The sequence below is a fragment of the Polyodon spathula genome, chromosome 1 (assembly GCF_017654505.1).
Source record: "Polyodon spathula isolate WHYD16114869_AA chromosome 1, ASM1765450v1, whole genome shotgun sequence".
Lineage (NCBI taxonomy): Eukaryota > Metazoa > Chordata > Actinopteri > Acipenseriformes > Polyodontidae > Polyodon > Polyodon spathula.
In genome coordinates, this window is record NC_054534.1 from 25667168 (window position 1) to 25691951 (window position 24784).

The window sequence follows — 24784 nt, forward strand, 5'->3', positions numbered from 1 at the left end:
AGACATTGTAATAAACAGCCCTACTCATCATCCTACGTGGATACAGCAGATGTTTAGATGTCAGAGGATCAAATAAGATTCAAATGTGGTTCTCTGTCACTTCACAAACACATTATCACCTGATTATGTTGGCCAATCAAAGTCAGATTATTGTGGCAACTGCTGGGCGTAGTAACTACTAGCTTGATCAAAAACTAAATTGAATTACTGACACGAAAATATTACATTTTTAGTGGATGAGGAATGGAGAGAAAATGTAAATCAGTTTAGGAATATTGAAAAGTATGCAAAAAGCAAAAGTAGCAGAAGTGGGTCAGATGAGGCAGAGGATTCATAGCGCTGCAATTACTGCTGCATTGAGGTACATGTTCACACTGACAATAAAAGAACATACTGAAAAATAAGCGACACATTAAACTAAAACAAGAAAGTGAACTGAGAGACGAGCAATCCATTTATGCTGCTTTTACACACACTAATAAAAAGAGAGCGCAGAATGACAGTGTTAATGAGTTTATCAGAGCTCTGTGCTTTGCTGGACAGCCACTGTTTATTGCAGAGAGGTGTGTATTGGTGACTTTGTGCGAAAGTACTGCCTGTAGTAAAACACTGCCTAACGCTGACAATCTTAATCGTAAATATTTGCCAGAAAATGGTGATGCTTTAGTTGTCAATTTTCTTTTATGATTTCAAGGTGAATAAACCTGGCTTGTTTTGTGCTGATGTCATGTTCATACCTTCTGTAGATACGATTTCCGTCAGCAGAGGGATTGCCCAAACATTTGCAAAGTACCAGCTAACTTGGGAAAATGTGGCTCCCACTTGCACAGATTCTGCTTCATCATAAATGCCAGAAACATTAAACTTAATCAGAAACCAGAACTGCTCCTCATCATATTATGTAAAGTGTTTTCTTCTGAGATTTTTACCGATGTTTCAATTAAAAAAACTATTTTGTACCGATTTTATCCCTATTTTAATATATGTAAAATAAACTCTGAAAAATTCCCGGAATTTTTTATAAAAGAAAAAAACGAAAACGCGGAACACTATTTATATAGCAGTGGTATTTAAATACTGAATGCCATCATTTTGATAATTAAAAAATGCCTAACATGTATACAGTACATTGAAATACTGTAATGCCATAAATATTTGCGACCAAAATATTTGGCGAATCGCACCTACAAAACCTATTTTGCTACAGAAATGTTGGTGATCTGTTGCAATATAAAAAGTTTGTATTGTTAGTGGAATTTGACATTGGTGCCAAAAATATGTTTTTTTTTTTTTTTTTTTTTTTACACGAAAAACGCATAATAAAAGGCTTGCAATATTTATGGCTTTCACTCTAATAGACCTCTAATAGTCACTCTAATAACCCAGCCCAATGTCTTGACTGGTGCAGAGCAGCTGAAGATGATGCAATACAGTGAAAACAAACAACACAGTACGCACCTCCTCAAAGAGACAGAGCGCCACATGAGCGAGAGGGCAGAGTCCATCGGCGGTTTTCTTCACTTCCTGGACATGGCGAGCATCTCCTTCAATACCCTGTAATGAAAAAAGATAAGAGCATTTCACCAAGAACAGCAACTTCCAACTGTATTTATTCAACCAGGACAGAACCCTTGAGATATACATCTCCTTTACAAGGGGATCCCAAAAGTGAGATGTTTATCAAGTGACTTCCTAACTTATCACCAGCAGCAGTTGTTAGACTTTCTGCTACAGATCTCAAGCTGTTTTTCTAGACTTAACTTACATAAAAAAAATAAAAAAAATTACATTAATAAAACGAACCTCTGGGACATGATCTCATGCAATAATGTGAAATATGGGCTCTTACTGTACCTGATATTCTCTATTCTTCTTTAATGAAATAAACTTACTGAGTATTGTCTCATCTGGGCCAGAGTTTTGAGAATGCAGTCATGCCCGATCCCATCCTCATGCTCTGGCAACGTTGCTCTGGTGGCCGTGGAGGCTGCCAGTGACACTTCAATCCACTCCAACAGGAACCTAAGTGCCCCCCTCTGCACTGCCAGCCCCAGCAGCAGCTCCAGAGCCAGCCTCCTACCCGCGCTGTCCGCCCCCGAGCTTGGGACAGAGGTCTTCTTCAGAAATGCTGTCACCTGTTTCAGGCACTCCAGCCCCACTGGCGGGATCTTGTTCTCATTGGCCAGGGAGAGAGGAGGTAGTGAGGTGAGCACCGAAGAGGCTGTGGCTAGTACGTCATTGCACAGGGCTAGACTGGGGTCCAGTCTGGCTTGGTACCAGTTCTGCTGCAGCAGGGCAAATAGCAGACTGAGGCCAGTTCTCACGCCCATCTCTATCAGGATGTCTGTCCCAGACTTGGTGCGCATGCCCTCTAGCCAGGGGTCCGAGGCATGTTCCAGTTCCCCGCTGTCCAGGCTGTTTGTGGATTCGGCCTGCAGTCCAGTCCGAAAGCGATCGTGGTATTTAGTGGACAGTGCATAGTAGATACGCTGTATGGCTGTCAGTCTGTGGTGCAAGGCCAGTGCATAGGGCGTGCTGGCAAGGGTGCGGCGGGCCAGGCCGAGCTGGCTATGGAGGAGCGCTGTCAGATATGCCTCCCGCTCCTCTGCAGCGTTTTCATCATGCTCAAAGTCTGGGAGCCGGGGGCCAATAAGATCCTGTGCCGGCTGAGCCAGCCCCACCACCTCCTTGTTGCTCAAAAGCTTGCTATAGAGGATGGAGGCTCCCTCCCTCGTGGACACCTGCTCGCTGTTCTCCAACGCCCAGGAGCTGTTGAGGTGCTCCTGCCACTTTAACATCACATGGGTCTGACAAGGAACCATTCTCTAATCATAATCCTGCAAAGAAGACAGACAGATAGCGTGTTTGAAAAAGGATTATACTTTGGGGACTTGATTTACAGTAACTTAAGTTGGGGAAGGATTAGTAATTTCACTTGTACATATGTACTGTATTTTGTAGCCCCATGGGTAGAGCCTTAATACAAGAGGGTTAAAATGAAGAACACGTCACAAAGATATCCTTCTTTGGGTCTCAAAAGAAGGGGTTGTCCTATTTATACTAAAAATATTTCTTATTTACTGCAGAGGGTTGTTAGAATTTAAGAAGTACAACATCTTATCAGTTACAGCTACAGTACAAAACAATGAGACAAGCAAAGTGACGGCAATGAATTTCATACAAGCATGGTTACAGAATGATGCCACATATAGATCTTCACACTGTATTTAAAAAAAAGATCTTAGGAAGCTCTTTAATAAGAAGAAATGTTACACACTGTAAATTCAAACCAATACTGTAAGAATGTTCCATTCTCTGCTGTTAACAATCAATTACTAAACAAGATAGGCAACTAAAACACTGTACAGGCTATTGGCAGCCTTTGTATCAAAATTATCAAACTGGTTTTGACATCTTTTTTAGTTTTTGCTGCCTTTCTTTTGGACAGAATTCCCTCACAGACCAGCACATTTTTAATGACAGCTACAGTATGAAAAGCACACAGAGAACACCATACTGTTGCAGAGCAGTCTTTTTAATGATTGACATGCCAATCTTACCTTCAGGCTTAAAACTACAGGCTATACATTGTAAACTGAACAAGAAAAATAACAATTTCCACAGAAAGACTGCAGTGTGTAGCCAGCCATCGCCATCTCTAACCTTCCAGGATTACAGTAACTGCATCAGGTATCCGGTAAATGAGGTCACTGTTCCCAACAGAGATTTGACCGTAATGTGTGTCCGTTGCAGAATGACAGCAACTCAGTAGGGCTAATCCTCACAGAGCACGACAGAAAAATGGCATTAGTAAACAGTCCACAGTGTAAGTTTGCTGTAACAGCCTCTTTCTCACTCTACCCAACACATTTCAATAAGCATTGTAATGGAATACTACTGTAGCTACTGGAACTGGTAGTTCTCCCAGCAGAAAGAGGCCATCCTTATTAAGACACGCTACAGTAACATTATTTTAAAAGTCCCATACAGTAATGACTCACAAGCGATATAAAAATGATGGGTCCAAATTAGCTTAAATTATGTCTTGGTGCTGTACAGTACATTGTCACTGGAATTGTTCCTCTCTTACAGGTAAGCTGAACTGGCAGCTTCACGCTTGAAGAATAAGCATGCTACTGTAGCTGCCATTGTACACGGTACGCTTATCAAGAACAATACAGAAAAACACTTCGGACACTTCACACAGTAAATCAACACCATTTAAATCTGAGGGCTTACTGGGTCAGTGGGAGTAGGGTACTGTACAGTACTTTTTAACATGTGCTGAGAAGACGTTCACATTTCTCACGTTCAAAAAATTAAACCATGTTTTTTGTTTTGGAGACAGTCGCTACTGAAGTCAACTGTTTACATCCATTTATTTATTATACAAGATTAAAGGTGCACTTGGATATTTGGTGCCACAGGTAAAATAAATGTGGTTACAATTGGTGTTGCCTATTGAATACAAGCCATGCAGTGCCCCCTCCCCCTCCCCTAACTAATCATATAAGTAGAATTACAGTAAGCCTAACTCCTGTCCTGTGTAGAGGTAACTTCCTACTGAACAGCCTTGGGACAAAAATAATTGTTCACAAAAAATATACAGTACTATAGTTAGACTCGTGCCTTGTGTTCGAACAGTTTTACATCACAAATGATGAAGAATGACCAAATCACTTCTTGAAATTATAAAAAGGCCATTCCTCAAAAGAAAAATAAGTCTCTTTTTATTCTTTCTTTTTTTATCTGCTTCTTAAATGTTTGGAGACATCTGTTCTACTGTTCTGTGTTTTTTTCTTTGTTTTTCTTTGTATTCCTTCATGTAATAACTTCCATGTAAAGCTATGCTAAATTCCCCTCAATCCACCTGAAACTCACTGACAGCTAAACTCATCAACCAAAACAAAACTGATCAAGAGGAATGATTTGCAAAATAGATCAGAAATTGACAGCATATGTTTCACTGAGTTTTCTGAGATGCCTTCCTTCCGAACCCAACAACATGATGACTTTATGGTTGGTCCATGTTTTAAACCTTTAGTGAATTCTTCCTTATGTGGTGACACCTGTGTAAATTAATCTCTATCAGAAGGATGTTTTATTTAAGTCTGGTGGATGATTTCCCTGTTTAGAAACATGACCTAGTGTTAAGGGAGCTGTCATGTGCAGTCTCAGCAGCACTACATATGTTAAGGCTTCTACAGAGACCCACCCACATTTATTACACTAAGGCTACTGTTTCCCAAGTACAAAAATAGCAGGGTGCCGCCAACTTACTTGCTGTACAGCACAGGGGGTTGACACTAATGACGGAGCATGATACGACTCGTGTACACCAGCTACAACACAAATGTTTTTTATATTACTATTTTTCCCACTTTTTGACGCCTATCACAATTGTTCCAACATATGAACGGCATTTTTAACAGGATCTTTTTCTTTTAACTTAAACACTCTGTGATCCCAGGCACAGTTTATAGGTAAAAAACTAAGTTTTTAATCAAGGCTGTTTAGGAATGGAGTGATATATGCAGGTAAGTTTTTGTTCTCATCAAACTCCTGGAAATACTTCTCTACGACAGCCCAAAAAATATTATTTCAGCAGCACATTCTCAGCTGGAAATGCAACAGTACTACAGTAGTTTGTTTTAAGTATTAGCATTAAAGGAAAGGCAGCACGCAATGAAAAAAGGGAAGCACTCATGCAATCTGACCATTACAATGTCGGTGCTCCCATGAAGAAGCTACATACTGTTCTGTATGGAGTGGCTATAATTAAATGGCCATAGTTTAAACTTCCTGTTTATATGTATGAAAAGTATTTAGTTGTAAATCACATACAAGAATGTGTTTTTAAACAACATAACCCATAATGCAATGCTTGCTACATGCAGCAGTCCTGAAAGGGTGGCGACAGTTACAGCAGATGTCATTTCTTGGTCATGCGCATAGCTCAAAATAGAGGCGAAGCAATAAGTTAAAAAGTGTTATTCTGGTACTGGCTCCTGCAATTGAAAATTCTTGTTTTAGTAAACTGCTGCTTGGAAGTCAAAAAAACGTTTTTAACTATAATATCCTGTTCAAAAATACATTTTGTCTATTGATGTGACTAGTTACTGTAAAGGCCATCTGGACTACTGTGATTATTGATTCTACTTGTTAACATCCTAATTCCGTTTCATTTATTAGGGTATATTATGATATAGGCCAAGCAGAAAGCTTTCTTCTACTGCTGTCTGGGGTTTCCAGTCTTTTGGAGTAGTTCCCGGTTTTGTTGCTCCAATATGAAGATAATATAATTTCTCTATAAATGTGTCTTTAGCTAGCTTTGAGCTTACTGGGAGCTTTTCTGGACAATCCATAGTGCCGGGAACAATATGACCTTTTTAACTCGGCTAGCCTCCCCTACTCCCTGTTTATATGTCAGTGAGGCTGAGTTGAAACTGAACTTGAAAGAAATGAGGAAGGCTGTTTAGTTTCAGCACCAAGCTCAAAGCCAAATCCAGGTGAAAGCAGATTTAGAAAAAAAAGAATAACTGAATATTGGAGGCGCAGAACGCAAACACCATAAAAACAATGTAAAAAAATAAATGGAAATAACATTTGAAGTTAACTTTCATAGCTTACAGACTGCCCTATTGAAACAAATTCTTGGAGATTTTTTTTCAATTAGCAATACAGACATCTCCTTGGGGTACTGGTACAGTAACTCCATTTCCATTCTTTCTATATTCCGTTTCACAATACTTTACCTCTGCAGTAGGTGCAAAAACTGTTGCTGACTTGCTCCTAGATCAGGTAGTCGTAACATTTAGTAATACTCCACCGTCCCTCCCTTAGACAGAGCACCCTAATATTAATATACTTGTTACAGCTTTGTTGTCTATGACTACGCCAACGGAAGGCTATATTATTATATTACATTAAATGTTTGGATTAGAGGGCTTGCCAACTTCACAAAACAGTGAAATCTAATGGAGTGTAACCAACAAGGCCTGTCAGCTGCAGCATCGTGTTGGACATGACTTTACAGTGCCCCATACACTCCAGACTGCCATGATCACAATCACATTATTTATGGTCAGACCATAGAGAAGTTACTCTTGCAAAATGTTCAATTAATTACTTCTATATTCTTTACAGTGACATGCCCCATGTAGAATATTTTTTGCACTGATTATTACATTTATTTGAAAACATTTAGGCAGAGTTGTGTGGAGGTTCTATGCAGTATATTCTGCAGTACAACACTATACCACTGCTAGCATCATGGCAATACAAATATTAACATTCCCGCAACTACCAAACCAGCAGTGCTGTCTAGTCTTTAAACAACTGTTGCAAATCCAACATCTTACCTCTAATTTCTGTTTCATTCACACCCAATACACGTCTGGTGCCCTCTCTGTGTCACTGCCAGGTTGTTATATTACTGGGCATAAAACAGATCTCCCAAGGTCCCAGGTTCGAAACCTCTTATTAATACGTACTGCGAGTAAACATTCAGTTAACTAATAAGCACTAACAATAAATATAGTTGCAAACTGCTGTCTCACATAGTCTGTACCCAGGAAGTTACGTCCAAACACCTCCTGCCGACTGTTGCCATGAAAAACATCCAGGCCAGCCTCCAACGCACCGTGCGTCTACCACGTGTGTCGTCATATCGCTGCAATGTAACGTCACTACGTTATCCAGATAGGAAAGGGTTCCTCTGTTGGAGTAATGTGTCTTGCGGCGAACTAGCTGAACGTCTAATAAAAACATTTGTTACCGAGACGTCACGATTTATAAATAGCTCTAAGAAGCAGAAATAGCAGACTGTGCTTACTTGCTCAAAGTGGCTGGTACAGAATGTTGTGGTGCAGTTTGTAAACTTGTACGTGTGCCAGACGTCGGGCTGTAGCAACGTTATGCGATGGTGTCCACTTGTTCTGTTTTTGTATATTTTTTCCCCCAGCCAGCCTTCTTCCAAACTAGCTAGTTACAGAACAGTAAAATCAGATTTCTTGAGAAAATGAAACAGAATACTGCACAAATATTCTTAAAATGAGCACAATTCTTGTTTAGTTTTTCTCTATACTGCTGCAGTTAGGAGTATGTATTTGGCTCCAACTTGCAACTTGTCTTGTGGCAGCATGAGAAAGTGCTTCCATATCATTGTACATGTTTCATATTCTACAAATACCATGTCCCAATCAGTCTACATTTTGTTTTAAACAAGTTATTTGCAATCCATGTTCTTTTAGATTTATGAAAATTATTACTGATCCTTTGTATATTGTTTTGAGAGGGTTTTCAATAATAAAAGTGGGACCAGTGCTAATGTTAGATGATAAGATAATTGATTTTTAAATCCTTGGAAAGTTTTCCTATCAATGTTATTGGCAGCATACATGCTGGTCCTACTGTATACATTTCCCATATGCAGTAGCAATTATAAAGTACAGATTAGTGTGCTTTGAGAAGGCTACATTAAATAACTGATACAGAACAACTACATAAATCACTCTCAGAGTTGTATTACCCAATCAGAATATTATAATTTGTTTATTTAGCAGATGCCTTTATCCAAGGTGGCTTACAGAGACTAGGGTGTGAACTATACATCAGCTGCAGAGTCACTTTCAACAACAATGTATCACCCGAAAGACAGAGCACAAGGTGGTCAAGTGACTTGCTCAGGGTGACACAATGAGTCAGTGAGGATTCGAACTGGGGACCTCCTGGTTACAATCCTAACTCTTTACCGACTGGCCCACACAGCCTCCTTATATGGTAAGTAGTGTAAATTAAAAGTTGAGGTGCCCTACAATCATGTTCAGTGTTGCACAATTCCTTTATATTGGTTTACACTCTACTATTGTTTTGCCATCTATGTCTTCAAATTTACAGATTGTGATGGCAGTTCAGTTTGTGTATTTTCAGATCAAGTGATCTTCAGCATGTGACCTTATCATCAAGGAAAACACCTGCAAGCATGTCTAAGCAATTTTTCATATATTTTTTAAAGCTAACTTGTCGTGGTTGTAGGGTACTTTATAAGTGTCAACCATGTTACATGAAGTAAATCAGAAAACTTTTTTTCCAAAAATATAACCCCATGAAGACCTTTACTAGAAGCACAACAGGTGCACCCATTCTGTTTACCTAATGGGACATAAAGGCCAAATTGTGTTATATACAGGTAGTGGACAAGAAAATGGAAATACCAATGTAAAGTCACTTAATAGGGTGTTGGGCCACCATTTGCAGCCAGTACGGCCTCTTTGCACCATGGCATAGAGTCTACTAGCCTCTGGAATTCTGCAGGAGGGATGCAGCACCATTCTTCCATGAGAAAGTCAATCAACTCACGCCTGGTTGATTGAGTTGGAAAACGCTGTCTCAGGCGTCGTTCCAGAATATCCCATAAATGCTCGATTGGGTTCAGATCTGGTGACCCTGAATGCCGTGACATATGGTTAACATCAGTGTCATGCTCATCAAACCACTGGGCGACTACACATGCTCTGTGGATGGGGGCATTGTCATCCTGGAAGACACCCCTCCCACCCCCACCCCCAGCAGAAAACAAATGCTGCAACAGGGGCTGAAGATGATCGCTTAGTACCATTAAGTAGCGATTAGCATTGACCTTGCCTTCTAAGGGAATGAGTGCACTCAAACCATGCCAGGAAAATGTCCCCCATAACATTATGGAACCACCAGAACCCTTCACTGTTGGAACCAAGCACTCAGGGCTGTAGAGTTCTTTAGGTTGGCGCCACACACACACTCGTCCATTTGTCGAGAACAAACATGCATTGCCAGGTGTGATGAGCAGTTTGTGAACTGCAACCCGAATATGGTATCCCACTCTGTGGAGTTCTTGGGGGGCAAAGGTGCATTTTGTGGAGACTTCAGTCTATGTGCACATCTTTCTAGGATGAAATCAGCTGGAATTTAAAAAATACATAGGCAGCTCAGTAACTGGCATTTCTTGACTAAACTCGTTCTCAAGGAGACTGGAGTCCAAATCAAAACAACAACAGACAACTGACATGATTTGAGACATTTTTAAGTATTTATAATACAGGTACCGGCGCCAGTATTGTTTGAACTAATGAAGCGCAGCTCTGTCCTGAATTTAAGCAGTACACCTCTGGATTGGACTGGAAGCATGAAACTAGTCCCAGTAAGCATATTATTTCTCTGAAGTGGAATAACAAAAATGTATCCCACCCTAATTATACCCACACTTGTGGTATAAATAAAAATATATACAGTAGTGTTCCAAAAATTAATGTATGATTCCACCTCCACAGCTACCAGCCCTGTAGAGAGCTCCAAAACCAAAATGTACATTGCATAGAAAAATGTAAAGATGGTCTGACTTTTTTAACGGAAATCCACTTTGATAACAGTGATGTATAACTAAACTGTGATCTGTTGCACCTTGCTTACATTGATAAGGCCTGCTCTCTCTTGTTCATGTTGCATTACTGATGGCACTGTCAGCACTGCAGAATCGCTATTTCTATTGTCTTTCTATTCCCATGGTTGTTTTTTTTTTTTTTTGCACTTTGTTGCACTTTGTATTAGTTGCTGTGTGATTTACTGGTTGACTGTGGCATTAATAAAGAAGTGAGTGGTGACTTCTTGCTTTGATAAATTTAACCACAAGTAAAAACCTTTATGAATTTAATCTCTCCGTTTCCAAACTGAATAAAGTGTTTTGTACTGTTTATAAACCCTATACCTTGTGTCTCCTTCTGCTTGGTCACATTCAGCCTTCCCTATGTAGTGCACATATAGCATTATGTTACAGTGTTTTAAATGGTAATGCAACTGTTTTAAATAGCATTGCACAAATCAATAGTGTTACAGCAATTAATAAGCAAAAAGTGTGAAAAAAAAATGTTCCTAAACAATCATCAATGTTTCTGTGTGTAATGGCCTGTCTGTGACATCGATGGAGTCGTTTTACTTTTGACATAAATCAACAATTATTTATTTATTTATTTATTTATTTATTTATTAATTTATTATTATTATTATTATTATTATTATTATTATTATTATTATTATTATTCGTTCTGACAAAACTGTCCAAAGGACAAACCTTACACTCAGTTTATTTTAAGTGTCCTATATTTTAAGGCGACCTTGAAGACCTACGTAACAGTACCCTCAATCTGACCACAAAAAAAAAAAAAAAAAAGAAAAACAACTAAACATAATAGATGACATCAACTCATGCAATTTCAATTCCTGGATGGCAGTTGAGTGCTAATCCCATTTCCATCCCGGATTTCTCAAACTAAAACAAGGGGCAGGCTGGCAAATGCACAACAACACCGGATTGAGGAAATTGACGAGGGCAGCCCCATGCAAAGCAAACTTGTTAAAAACAGAAAAGCATGCAACCTGATGTTCATTTCGAGGCAACCTGAGCATATATCGCGTATTCATGTCAGGTCCGTACTGTGACTGGAGCTTCATTTACCAGAGCAATTTTGAATCGGAGACACGGGAGAACGACTAGTAGTTTTGCGGACATGCAGCTGTCGCGGTTCACGGTGTTTTTGGTGCTGCTGCTGATTTGGGAGGTGGATGCCTGGAGCGTGAATGTCAAGTACGTAGTGGATTGCCCCCAGCGCTGCGATGTTAAAGTGTGCACTGGAACCCATCGCTGCAAGCGAACCGTGATGGATGATTGCGGCTGCTGCCAGGTTTGTGCTGCGGCCAGGGGAGAACTGTGTTACCGCACTGTCTCAGGAATGGACGGGGTGAAGTGCGGACCAGGGCTACGGTGCCACTTCTACAACGAAGAGGACGACTTCGGAGATGAGTATGGCATTTGCAAAGGTAGGCTACCCTCTGTGGCACACCTCCTGTGCACTAACTAAAGCATGTTAGTGTTTACTGTATTTAGGCTACAGACTGTATTATTTTGTGCGTTGCAACTCGGCAACAGTACGAGTGATAATAAAATAAATATAATAAGAAGTACCATATTTCCTTTCGGTAACCTGCTTATATTTTTGCCAAATTGCTAATTTGCCAACATACGAATAAGTACATCTGATGCTCTGGTGTACCGTATGCTGTATGGGAATATGTTGCATACTGAGATACCACAGAAAGATAGGTCCCGGTGCTGCAGGTATGCACTTATATTCACTCAGTCAAATTGCCTTTCCCATTTAGATTAAAATGGATGCGTTTCGGGTTTGTTTGATAACACCTGGAGGAACACAGACCGGCTCACCAATTTTTTAATTTTTTTTTTAAAATGAAATTAATGAATATTAAAAGCATATCAAATAACTGTCATATTTGTTTGTACTGCCCACACAACAAGGCGATTCATAATGAAAAGTCTGTCGACAATATACTGTACTTAAACTGGTGTAGCTAAATGTCAGTCAAGGAATTAATGTTAAGCCAGGAATGTGAGCAATATTAAGAAAATACTTCTTACAAGAAGTAATGGTTCACAAATATTTTAAGCACTGTCTTAATTTGTTAATTCTAAACACTACACGTTGAAGTATTCACGTTTTGATGTAATGAAGAATCACTGGGCATTCTGCCGGTTTGATTGAGATTATGGAATTTGCTCCAAGTTTCTGGCCAATATAGGCCTGTTAGTATAAGTATAGAAATATTAATAATATATTTTTTTTGTGCAAACTCCTTCTACCTCAGTTTATAAATATCTATATACAAATATATTGAAATGGTGTCTGCTTAAGTGTCATCTATATCATCAGTCAGCGGTGCTATTATTAATCTCTTTAAAACAAAATAACACACACACACACACACACATAAGAAAAATTAACAGACTATGTCTATATGCATGGGTTGCTAATTAACTAAACAGTTTTGAAATGTTCTGTATAAAAAAAAAAAAAAAAAAAATTTAGCAGCATTGTTTGCCTGAGCGATTTACACATATTTACTTTTTGTTTTTGCTAAATTGTCATCTCTATTGACAATATGTGTGCTGTAGTGTAATCTGCAGGATAGCAGATATACCTATATATAACAGTACTGTACCTAGAAGGACATGTTTCACTCAGTGCCACACTTTGTTTCTGTTGCTCTTAGACATCCAGGTTCACAGCTCTAGGAACAGAACATTTCTGTTCAAGGTAAATGGTTTACATCTGTTGTTTAAACAGCACCAACAAAGCAGTGTATGAGCTATATATTTATCACCAGCTTGTCCATATCAATATAAAACATTCGCGTAAAAAGCATGTGCAATTACTTGTATGCACTCCATCTATTCAACGGTATTTTTTATTTGGACAGGTGTCCTCTATTTTATACCCATTGTTAAGCTCCATTGTTCTAACCATCCTTAAAATATTCTTTGGTGGAAAAAAAGGGGCTAAAACCATGTAGTCCCAAGTTCTCAGACTGGTTAGCTAATTAAACAAAGCATTAGTGTTGAGTGAAATCATTGCTATTGGCAGACTTTGAATTGTTTCCTGCACATTGCTGGTTGTTTTGACATGTTTCTTTTAAAGTTACTGTTGGCAGTTTAGGGCAAAGCTGATATATTTTTTAAAACTATCATAATAAGTTTAAACAACCTGTTAAAAGTCTGCGCTAAGAAATATGATCTGTATTAAAAACACGCTTAATCTCTAATAGGATAACACTTCCTGCAAACCATTCATTTAGAAATGCTTTGTATAAACACACTGAATAGGCTTCCAACAGTGCTGACAGTTTCCACAACACTGGATTTATATAAAGCTTTTTTTTTACCTTGTTCTAATATTTTATTTTCAAAAGATACTGATTGCTGGGTGAAAGAAAATACAGCCTCAAATCATTAGCGGTTTCTAATAAAATATGTAAATCTTATAAGGTGAAAGATTTGGAAGTCTGTATACCTTGTCTACTAAATTGATTGAATAACTTAAATAACTTAATTGTGAGTGAGTGAATCTTTCTTCTTTAATTGTAATATTGTCTGTTTTTGTCATTTGCAGACTGCCCATATGGGACACATGGACTGGAATGCAGGGATACATGCAACTGTAACACTGGGATCTGTGACAGAGAAACTGGAAAATGTCTGAAGCTCCCGTTTTTTTCAGTGCCGGTCTCCAAGCCAGCCAGCAGACTCAAATTCAGAGCACAAACAGGTAAGTGCCTGTCCTTCCAAACGTTCACTCAGTAAATTACTTCTTACCTTTAGCTTGGTGAGGATTGGGAATTTCAGAAGGAGTTTAACTTAACATACAATGATAGTGAACTCCAAGTCATTTCTACTGTGATAAAAGCTAAATTATAAATATGTTTAATAATGTGTAAGCTGCATTTTTAACTAATTGGTTAGGGTAAAAAAAAAAAAAATTCTAGCAAAGATAAATATTGTGAATGGAACCTTCAAATACAATGTATTATTGTATGTATGTTAATAAGGACTTTTCCTGAGTTGGGGCACACATTTTCCTGGGTGCAAAGATTTAATAAATGTCTCTTACTGCTTACTTATCAGAAGCATTACAGGACATGCTCTAGTTCAGTGGTTCTCAACCCTAGTCCTCGGGGGACCCCTGTGTCTTTCATTCCAATTACTTAATTAAACCCCTCATTGAACTAATACTTAGCTTAATTAGGCCTTTCCAATTGTTCTGGGCCCCGAAAAAGTTGCAGATTTCAAGTTATAACATTTTATAGTTAAGTTGAAATCTCCAACTGTTTAAGAGCTGTTAAAAAGACCTAATTAAAGTAATTATTAGTTCAATTAAGGGTTTAGTTAAGTAATTGAGAGCTCAGGTGGAATGAAAACCAGAAGACACAAGGGATGTAAATTAGAGTACATTTTTTGAAAAGCATGCTGTGTCATTCTGTTTTAGAGAGCAGTTGTGCCCAACAGCTATGTAAAAACCAAAATCATAACGCTACTTCATATAGCTGTTGTCTAGTTTCAAACCATGTGTTGCAGGGATGGAAATAAAACTTCTATTGCATAACAGTTTCACCCATTCCAGGTTTTAATATGTGCTTGATTAGCCGTGGTGTTTAGGTAACAAGCTCAGGTGTGTCTTATTAACTTTTAGTAAATCCAGGAATGCACAAAACTGCTATGCAATGAGAGTCTTATTTACATCCCTGTATTCATTCAGTGAATAAACACCATCTAAAGACTTATGTATGTTTTCTAAATTCTTTTTTAGACAATGAGATGGGATCAGGAGACCACAGCAGAGATCTAAAAGAGGATTTGTTAAAGGAGAAAAATGTGCGATCTTCAGCAATGAAATGGTTAAACCCGCGCTGACATCTTTAACCCTGGAATTAACTCATTTAATGAATAATTGTAGCATCATGGTCACTGAAAAGAGGTTTTCTATTTTATGATGTATGCGGATACAGGGCTGCCAAGACTGTACAGCTTTGGAAAAACTGGGACTCCTCTTTCTACTCATTCATCTCAGATTTTTGTTTTATTTCGGTGTATCTGAAAGCAAAAGTTTTGTGTTGTAGTTTTTCTAAGTGTGAAGGTGTTATTGTGGGGACTGTTTGATATATATTTTTAATCTTTCGGTAGCCTTAAATGTTTTATTTAAGAATTGTTCATATCTTTATCTTTTTCTGACAAACTTTATAGTTACATCTTCTTTAAAAGCACAGAATGGAGTTTAACTGTGAGTTGCCAAAAGCCAAGTGAACACAATAAATCAATTATAATGAAGCAGAGTGTCCTGTGCTTTACACTTTTATAGAGAGATGTTACTGTTCATGTTCCCTCTGAAATAACACCAGTAAAGATCATTTGGGAATATTTCTGTGTAAATAAATGTGACACAGCGAAAGTAGGCAGGCCCCTACTAGTCCGGCACCAAGGTTTGGTTATTAAAACTACCTTGTGAAAAACCTGCTCTGAACTGACTAGCTCAGGATGCATAGTCATAAAGCATTTACCACTGTACTAAGAAAACAATATCTAATAGAACTATAAACAACTAGGGTCTATAGAAGCTCTTAACTTTCCTCCTGAGTTACTTATTTTAAGCTTTAGTAAAAAAAAAAAAAAAAAACTAATGTAAAAGGCAGTCCATAGCATTAGTGACAAGAGATATGTGACATGCAGACAGACAGGCAGACTCCAGACATACCACATATTCACAGGCCTTTGAGAGTATACCTTGGAAACTTTTTTTCCTGCCGCTCTGTGGCATAAATAAAAACATAACTGTTAAATAACAATTAAAAAAAAAAAGTTTCTTCAATAGCTGTTTATTTGACATGTACAGAAGCAATTTTGGAAAGGAATATCAGAATATTAGAATTAAAATTAATAAAGGATCTATGAATGTCCATTCCATGACTATTGCACTACTGTCGAAATCCTCTATAACAACTTATGTAAGAAGCTACAGGTAAAAGAAATGATTTGGACTGTAGACAGCTGGATGCATTTTGATTCATTATGGTAATTGTTACAATGACCCTTGTTACAGCTAGCCCTGGTGTCCCCTATTGGAAAGCAAAGAACCAAGAAAAAAAAGAGACCAGTGGTATTGTTGCTCGTGTCATAAGACGTACAGTAAAAAAAACAGATTTTAAAACCTTGGAAACTGTAACAATCACTTGAAGTAATTATGCAAATGTGTAAAGAAGCAGATTGGATATGAAGGACATAAAGTTACATTTGTAGCCTTTTCTTTCATAAGCATTGCACACAGCAGCATTGTGTTGTAAAAGTCCTGTAAGTGAATAAATTGCACATTAAGTCTTTCTGTTGTTTCTGAGATTTACCCTGACATGATCCCTTTATCGGAAAAGGACACAGGCTTGAGTGTATCCCTCATAACAGCGTTCTAAGTTGGAAGCACGTGCCAAGTCGGAAGCATATGAGCATCGTTTGCTGTACACTTTGTTTAAATTTCATTGTAACTATTGTCTTTAAAAGGGAATAAAAAGATCATTCATGGTTTCAATGTGTCTTTTATAACTCTATTCTCTGATGCATGGCAACTGTGCTTGTTTAAACCAGTGCAGAGCCTTCAGTGTAATACTCTCTGCACCAAATTACACAAATAATATAATGATTCAAAGCTTGCTGTTTTTTCCTTTTTTTAAGTTTCTAAAACAGTAGAAAAAAAGTTGATTTGCATACAGTGTTGGTGTTTGCAACTACTGTACTATTCGGTATTGGGCACATTCACAAAAAAAGCTAATCTTTCCAAAGCTTAATTAAGTTTAAGCACCAAAAAACTGTATTAGCATTAAATGTAGTAACTCTGTTTCGGAAGTTGTACAATTTTTATGCTACCTTAAAAAATAAGGACTGGGTGTGAGAACAATTACCATTACCCAATAGAGGATGAATGTCATTACCGAGGATTTCGTTTACCAGTAATGTGTTTTCATAATACAATGTGTTAGACATTTACACAGACAACACATTGTTTCATCAGATCTTTTTTCATGAAGAAAACATATTTTTCCTGAACAACACTTGAAAAAAAAGGAAAACAAGTTGAGCTGTGTATAGAGAGTAACTGGAAAGATTGGGTGTGCAAGATACTTTTCATCAAATTCTGCAGTACCTGCACAGCTTTACACTGATACTGTCAAACTCAAATACAAGAATGCATGTGTTGAGCAAAACAATGTAATAGTGTTGAAATTCAGTTAAATACAATGACTTAATCAAATGAAAACCTGTACCAGGTTTGGAAACAAGACTCCAACTTTGTAGCAGTTTTAGCCATTCCTGGTTTTGCTATGAATTTAATAAGACACACCAGAGCTAGTTACCTATGCACTGGTGCAAATCAAGTACATAATAAAACATGGAATGGGTGGAACTGCTATGCAATAGGAATCTTATTTCCATCCCTGCTGTTCTGGCATACTAAATAAGGTTTTAAAGGGCACATTAGTGTCAATTGATTCCTCTGTCAAGCTTTTTATAAAATTTGTTTCAGGTGGTATATTATTAAAAGAGAATGGAAATCAATTTGCTATAACGTTTGTCTACTTGTTCTATTGTTTTGGCCATGAATGAAAACCAACCTCACGTTAATACCTGAATTACTCAGCATAACAGAAGATCCAGATCAATGAACACTGCACACTACAGCTTTGTGGCATTCAATCTGTGGTATCAATATACTTGACCTTACAAGTTCTGCCTATATGAAACACCCAGCCCTAAAACTTAACAGAAACTGGGATGCAGTAAGCTACAATATTGTATCTACAGCCTGTACCTTTCCCATTGATTGAGCAAAAACGAAATGAAGAGCAAGCCATTTTTGTCCCTAGATTTAATTGGTGGAGTGGCCTTCCATTCACCAAGAACACTAGCTCTGGGGCAAGTTAGTAAGTGACTTCTTTCTACCCTGTTATTGTTAAGTATACAGGTTGTTTATTTCCTACATTTCCTGACACCTCCGAAATTGGCCACCACTTCCTGTTGTTGTTGTTGTGTCTGCCCCAAACAGGATTTTAACAAACTGGACTTCGTCAAGTGACACACGTCATGATAGGACAGTCAAGGCAGCTCAAGACACTGAGTTTCCGGCTGTGTTATCCAAATTCTTTCCTGAGTCTAACCAATCCTATTGTAAACAATCAAGCTCTATCTGGAAGCTTCTTTGAAGATATATCTTTTTTTAATTGTTACGGTTTAGTTTAAGGGATACTGTTAACAGCTAGCTTACTGACATCAGACCCTCCGGATTAGCAGTCCTGTATTGATCATTGAAAAAAGGTTTTATTTGTTTAAAATCACATTGAAAGATGCTACTGTAGTAATGTTTAGCAAAGGAGATCATGTTTTATTGCATTATACCTGGAAGGGAACATGATTAAAAAATACAGATACATTACAAACTTCTTTACTTAGCACTATGTTTACTTAAGTGCTGTTTGTAACTACTGTTTTTGAAGCAATATTAAAATAGCCCTAGCCCTAATTTAAAAATGTCCATAAATTCAAGACAATTTTTGTTTTTTCTTTATTCTGTTCTAACGTCCGCTACGGCACAGGTTCTTATTTTTAGCTTCCTATTCCCGGGATCTTATTTTGTTCTTATTTTGGACTTTCCTTTACTTCCTTTGTTGTTTCCCTTTGTAATGTGTTTCCTAATATAACTAACGCTGTCCTTGTGCAGCAAGCAGATATACTCTTATTGGAAAGATAAGAAAAAATGAAGGAATCTTTTCAGCCACCACCAGCAATATGCCAATGTCAACATCATGATCAATATTGGTTTTATTAAACATCTTTCATGCCATACATAACCAAGTGAAAAAGCAATGTAAAAACAGTCTGGATTATGTTGAAATACTTTGCTGTGATACAGACCTCTCAGGATACAGCAAAGTAATACGATCCTTGCAGCACTGCAGGGTCATCTTTGAGTCTTTAAGGTGCATTATAAAGAACAGTGTTGACTGGTACAGTTTAGAGGATTGTCCAGTTATGTAGAACGTGGGGAGTGTGTGGTTAAAAAAGTAATAATTAACGCTTTAAAATATTTGCCTTTATTAACATTGTCACAGGTCCCACTTGTATTGTGCTGAGAATCTTCTTAAATTCAGGACATGCAGATATTTCAGATACATCATTATAGATAAAGCGCTACATCCTGGTTCCTTTGCTGTATGGTAAGTCAAATGGTCTGGTTGCAGCTAGACCATTGGAGACAGTTTGAACTACAACACATGATGCGAATTAAGGTCCAGGAAACAGCAACTTTGGATCTATAGCATTGCCTGTTTAATGGTTGCATAAGCATTAAATACAAGCAAATAATAAAACTACAAGGACTAAGGACTGCTTTTTGAAGAGTGTTTATAACTATTTATAAATATAAAGTTAAACATATATATCTTTTTTTTTTAAAACAAGAATACACTTCAATATTGCCAGTGCTAACAGGGTTAGAATATTGTGAAACCTTGGTTAGCACTCTTTGTAACAATGAATAAAAAGATAAGCGGTCAATGACACCTAGATTTTCTGGCCATTTAGGGTTTAGCTTGTGATTTTATATGTATTTGTACTCCATTCACTATAGCATTCATTTTGCCTAAAAAAGAGCAGGGACTATGATTTCTCAATCCATTAATTGCACTTGTCTCTACCCTTCACATAAACGGGTTGAAGCAAGCAGCAGTTTTGAAAAATGCTTCTGCTAAGAACAAGCATGACTGAAAGCTTAAGGGAGGGAGAACAAAGTGATCTCAAATGCCATGGAAACCAAAGTGAGAAAAAAAGAAGAAAAACGTCCAGCAGGGAATGTATGCCTGTTTAAAATGTTCTGTTGCATTTCATACCATGGTTTTACAGTAAGCATACAGAGGAGGCCATTTGTCCCATCAGTGTTCTTCTCTAAGTCTACACCAGTGCATTTTACAACATCATCACAGCCACACTTGATTTGTACTCTTTGCTTTTGACTTCTGTATATAGTAAAGCATTGAGTTTTCCTTTTTAATTGCTTCCCCACCCTGTCTGGTAACTAACATCATACATCGTGGCTGGCTAGTTCGATACCACCCATTTGATATTTGGAGTTTTGTGAACTGAATGTGAAGCATAGTGTAAACCACAGACTTAGCAAATCAAATAAAATATACTTTCTTGGCAGCATTGCGTATTAGAACAGAATATGAACAACATTAATCGACAATTGTACTCTATGATTTGCTGCTCTTAGAAATCCCATCTAGGAAATTTTGGGGTTAGGTGGTCTACACATCTCAGGCTGGAAATGTCAAACATCTTATAGAGCTGGCAAAAAGGCATGTATTAAAAACTATAGGAATGCATTTCTTTGGTGCTGCATGTACTGAATTACCACCACCACCCCAGAACATGGTTAAAAGTAAGTCAGTATTGGATTCTCTCTCACTCCCGATGTTAATTTTAAATGAACAGGCACTAAAACTGGTGGTAATTCTGTTCAACAATGGAGTGCCACTTCACATTCCGAACCAGGTATTTACTAAGGACTGGGCTAGTAGGACAAAAAATGAGGTCATTGGAACATGAGCTATTATTAGGAACAATTTAATATTTTCCGTTCACATTATGCCAGATTGAAATGATATACTGTGAATATCCGGCAATCAATGTAGAATAACAAGTTTCAGGGCCAGAGTGTCCTGGTGGCGAGACTTGGTGATAAGATAAACTTGAGGGGTGGTGTTAATATGGTTCAAATGTGTATACAGTATAATTCCCTTGAGAACAGAGAAGCAGGGAGATTGCAAATAAACAAAGGCATATCAATAACAGGAAACTGTTGGTGAGAAATACACTTTTTCTTCCTGTTGATGCACGTCACCACCGCCTTCGGAGACAAAGGTGCGTGAACAGCATGATAAATAAAAATGATTTAATGCACGCTGTTTCCACGATGTTTACTGTAAAACCACGAAAATGAATTGTTCATTAAAGGGACAAGTAAGTAAAAAATAGCAACACTCCCTGATTTTAGGAAATCAAGTGATGCCTGAGTCTATAAAAACAAGCCTGAGACCCAAACTAAGGAGAAAAAAGTTTATGACCTGTATATTACACCACCCATTATAAGCACTTGTTTCCCACAATTCCTAAAAAGCATAATCCTTTTAAAGAAAATACCTCACCCAGAAACGGACGTGCATTCCTTATTGACTGAAACTGAACAGCCTCAACTGGAGTCTCCTGTGTTTCAGATTCATTAATCACTCCAGTGGTTCTTTAGCTTTAAAAGAGCAACAGGTGTTTTTATTATGATATACTGCAGACTTGAGAAAGCTGTTCTTTGTTATACTATATACTAAACCTTTCATTCCTACTTTGAATAATATAGAATTAGCAGACAGGTGGTATGAATAAGCAAGTAGACATGATTTTGTTTGACTGGAACACTTTTTGCTCACCTGGTAAAGGCACATCACCATGGTGTGCAGGGGGAGTCATACAGTCAGGTCTTGGCTCTGGTGCGCCCATCAATTAAGGAGGCAAAATCATCAGGGCCTTTCCTTAGTGACCTACTGTGGACCTTACTGGCCAGCACCCGGTGAGGTCAAGCGGACACCTTTGCTCTCCAACATCCACTGTCAAGCTCCTGTGCGTAAAGACAATTGGCTTAGCTGTGTGATCAGAAGGGGCCCACTAACCTGCAGTTCTCCTGAACTGTTGTGGATAAAAGCTGCCAGGAGGTTACATAATTGGACATTCAAAATTTGAGGGAAAATATTAAAATAAAGGAAGCCTTACGCCAGTCTATAGAAGTTTCATGAAATCAAACAGAGTTGAAGTTTTGTGAACAGAATGCATCATTTTAAACAGAATGATTTTGTAATTTTCAGTATTACTAAAGGATCAGCTATACTAGATTCAAATTTAGCTGTCTTAATAAACAAGGTTTGTGATGAACTGGTGGTTTTATTTGTGCTGCAGTGTCTTAAAATGGAGGAGCATGTTGTTTAGCTGAAACCTGAGACTGAAGTGGTTCGCAAAAGGAACAGTTGTAATAATATTGAAAAAACATACAGAGAGACAGGGACCCCAATATCTGTTTTCCTTTATGCATAATAACATTTAATCATTTCAAAATTTCAATGCAAATAACTTTTAACCTGAATTAATGTCACACTTCCAACCAAAATGTTCAAAAATAAATAAAACTGCTACAAATAGAAATAAGAAATGCATCAGATTGTGTAGTGCTGACACCTCAGATTAAGTGACCGCCACACTCCAGCTTTAAGCTGCAAATCAAATTCTGACATTTTCTGTAACATGTTTTGGTACAGTATACTTGTGGATATGTTGACCCACAGCAGTACCAAACTAGAAACAAAGGAGCAAAGGGACGCTAGAGCACCCTTAAAAAAATGATAAGCTGCTTTAAGGTATATAAAGCCCATGCAAAACAAGGCAACATTTTCTGGCAAAGTTTTTTAAGTAATGCTTGTATGGGCCATTTTATCCAGTAAGCAACAACCTCAAAGGGCAGGAAATACAGTTTTAGGCTGAAAATATCAGATACCAGTAAAATATTTGAAGACAAAAGAAACGTGGTGCTAACAGTTTCTCGTACTGTTTACGTTTGCTACAGTTCTGTCTGTGCTGTTTATGTTGTTGTCTGGAAAGTACTCGTCTCAGAATGTTTCAATTACAGCAGTGATGATTGAGCAAGAATTTAATCCCTCTCTGCTAAAAATGTAACCACATGATGTCATTTTCAATTTTTGCCTAAATATAAGTTAGCTGTAGTTTTAAGTTGTAAAGACTATATTTTTCTGAGTGTAACTCTCTTAACAATATCTAACATTTCTTGTATATTTTGTAGTATTCTGTAAGTACAGATGAAACTCGTGGTTTAGTTAGTATAGTTCTGGTACTGAATAGCAAGGTTCTCCCCATCTTGAAAAAGATAGAACACAACTTTTTAGACATAATATGATCAACATTAATCAGTAATTACAATTGCCTGTTCTAATATCAATTATGATTGATGTATATCAGAAGTCTAGTAGAAGGCCTGTAAAGATTGGAAACATCCATCAGTCAGAGACATATGAATCTGTACAAAAATCCAGATATGACAGATCCCTACACTTTACCAACCAACAATATAAGTAAAATAATCACAGTAATGTTTTAATGTTTAGTCTGATCAGCCTAACTGCATTCTTATCTTAATTTAAATGTATTGACAGCAAGCGACAAAAGTTCTTACTATGATAATTATGGCTGCTAAAAAATTTGTTCCAGTATTTCTTTTTACTAGTTTCACCAGCAATTTGATTTGATCCCATCTCAGTAAGAATATAATAGAGAAGGCAAATGATTATATTGTGCTGCACCTTCTTCATGTAACGGATTACTTTTGTGAATATGGTAACCTAGCCTTTATGCCTCTGGACTGCTCAGCGCTTGATTTACTTCTTTATATTGTTTAATACGCCTTGAGTGAAATGAAAGCTTTTAAAATGTCTTCAATAATGTATTGTATTTCAGATTCCACAGTCCTCTGTCCCTCTATCAGTCAGCAATTGCTTCTGACCACATATACATTAATCAGAGGATGTCTTCTGTGTGTAACCTTGATGAAGAAAATGGTCTTTGGTTTTGCAGTTGTAGTCGCAGGTTGGCATTCAATTGATCCAACCATTCAGGAACACACTGTTGTAGCTCTTTTGTATAAAATCATCTGATTTTATTTAGGCAGCAACCTGAAAGTGTGTTTATGACAGAGTATTGAAACAAACTGATATGGTATTTTCCAACATCTAACCATAACTTATACAGAGGACAAGACTGACTTACCTAAACTCCTGATTGTTAACCATGGATAACCAATTTGTTCTTGAACAGGAAACATGTTTTAAGAAAGCGAACTTGTGTGGTTGTAATTTGACATTTATTTGATTAAATACAGCCTAAATAGTGCATACTGCAGAATACCCCACAGGAGTTAATATTGTGTGCCTGGGGTCAGTTGTGTCAGGATGCCACATACAATCATTGTTGGGGTTCCCTTTCTAATATTATATATATATATATATATATATATATATATATATATATATATATATATATATATATATATACTACACACACACACACACACACACACACACACACACAATCTGGCTGTATGAGAATGCCTATATAAAGTAACGAGACTCGTGGTTCCAGATAATACAGGATATATACTATATCTATATATAGTTTCATTAAAACTATACAGTATTGGTGGCTCCCAACATATAGCCTTCAGTAGTCAATCAATTGGGTCTACTGTATAAA

General features: G+C 37.5%; 2 protein-coding genes across 2 annotated transcripts in view; one reads left to right on the forward strand and one right to left on the reverse strand.

Annotated features, from left to right (window-relative positions):
* The window catches only part of LOC121316088 (probable E3 ubiquitin-protein ligase HERC1), a 64515-nt gene extending 56899 nt beyond the window's left edge, over positions 1-7616 (reverse strand). Inside the window, exons 1-3 of the mRNA XM_041250848.1 lie at positions 7362-7616; positions 1893-2837; positions 1459-1554 (exon numbers count right to left, since the gene is read on the reverse strand). Of these exons, the coding sequence (XP_041106782.1) occupies positions 1459-1554; positions 1893-2822 (1026 nt within the window). The 5' untranslated portion in view covers positions 2823-2837; positions 7362-7616. The remainder of the gene's footprint in view (positions 1-1458; positions 1555-1892; positions 2838-7361) is intronic.
* Positions 7617-11278: 3662 nt separating this feature from the next.
* Positions 11279-16954, forward strand: LOC121316091 (endothelial cell-specific molecule 1-like). The gene is made up of 3 exons (XM_041250863.1): positions 11279-11853; positions 13998-14153; positions 15192-16954. The coding sequence occupies exons 1-3, from the start codon at positions 11544-11546 to the stop codon at positions 15293-15295; spliced, it is 570 nt and encodes a 189-aa protein (XP_041106797.1). The 5' UTR covers positions 11279-11543; the 3' UTR covers positions 15296-16954.
* The last annotated feature ends 7830 nt before the right edge of the window (positions 16955-24784 follow it).

What these genes read in the sequence shown, in the direction of transcription:
- LOC121316091 (XM_041250863.1), top strand. Translation starts at nt 11,544, where the DNA reads ATGCAGCTGTCGCGGTTCACGGTGTTTTTGGTGCTGCTGCTGATTTGG. An exon ending in TGAGTATGGCATTTGCAAAG is followed by an intron (nt 11,854 to 13,997) that starts GTAGGCTACCCT and finishes TGTCATTTGCAG; the next exon opens with ACTGCCCATATGGGACACAT. An exon ending in CAAATTCAGAGCACAAACAG is followed by an intron (nt 14,154 to 15,191) that starts GTAAGTGCCTGT and finishes ATTCTTTTTTAG; the next exon opens with ACAATGAGATGGGATCAGGA.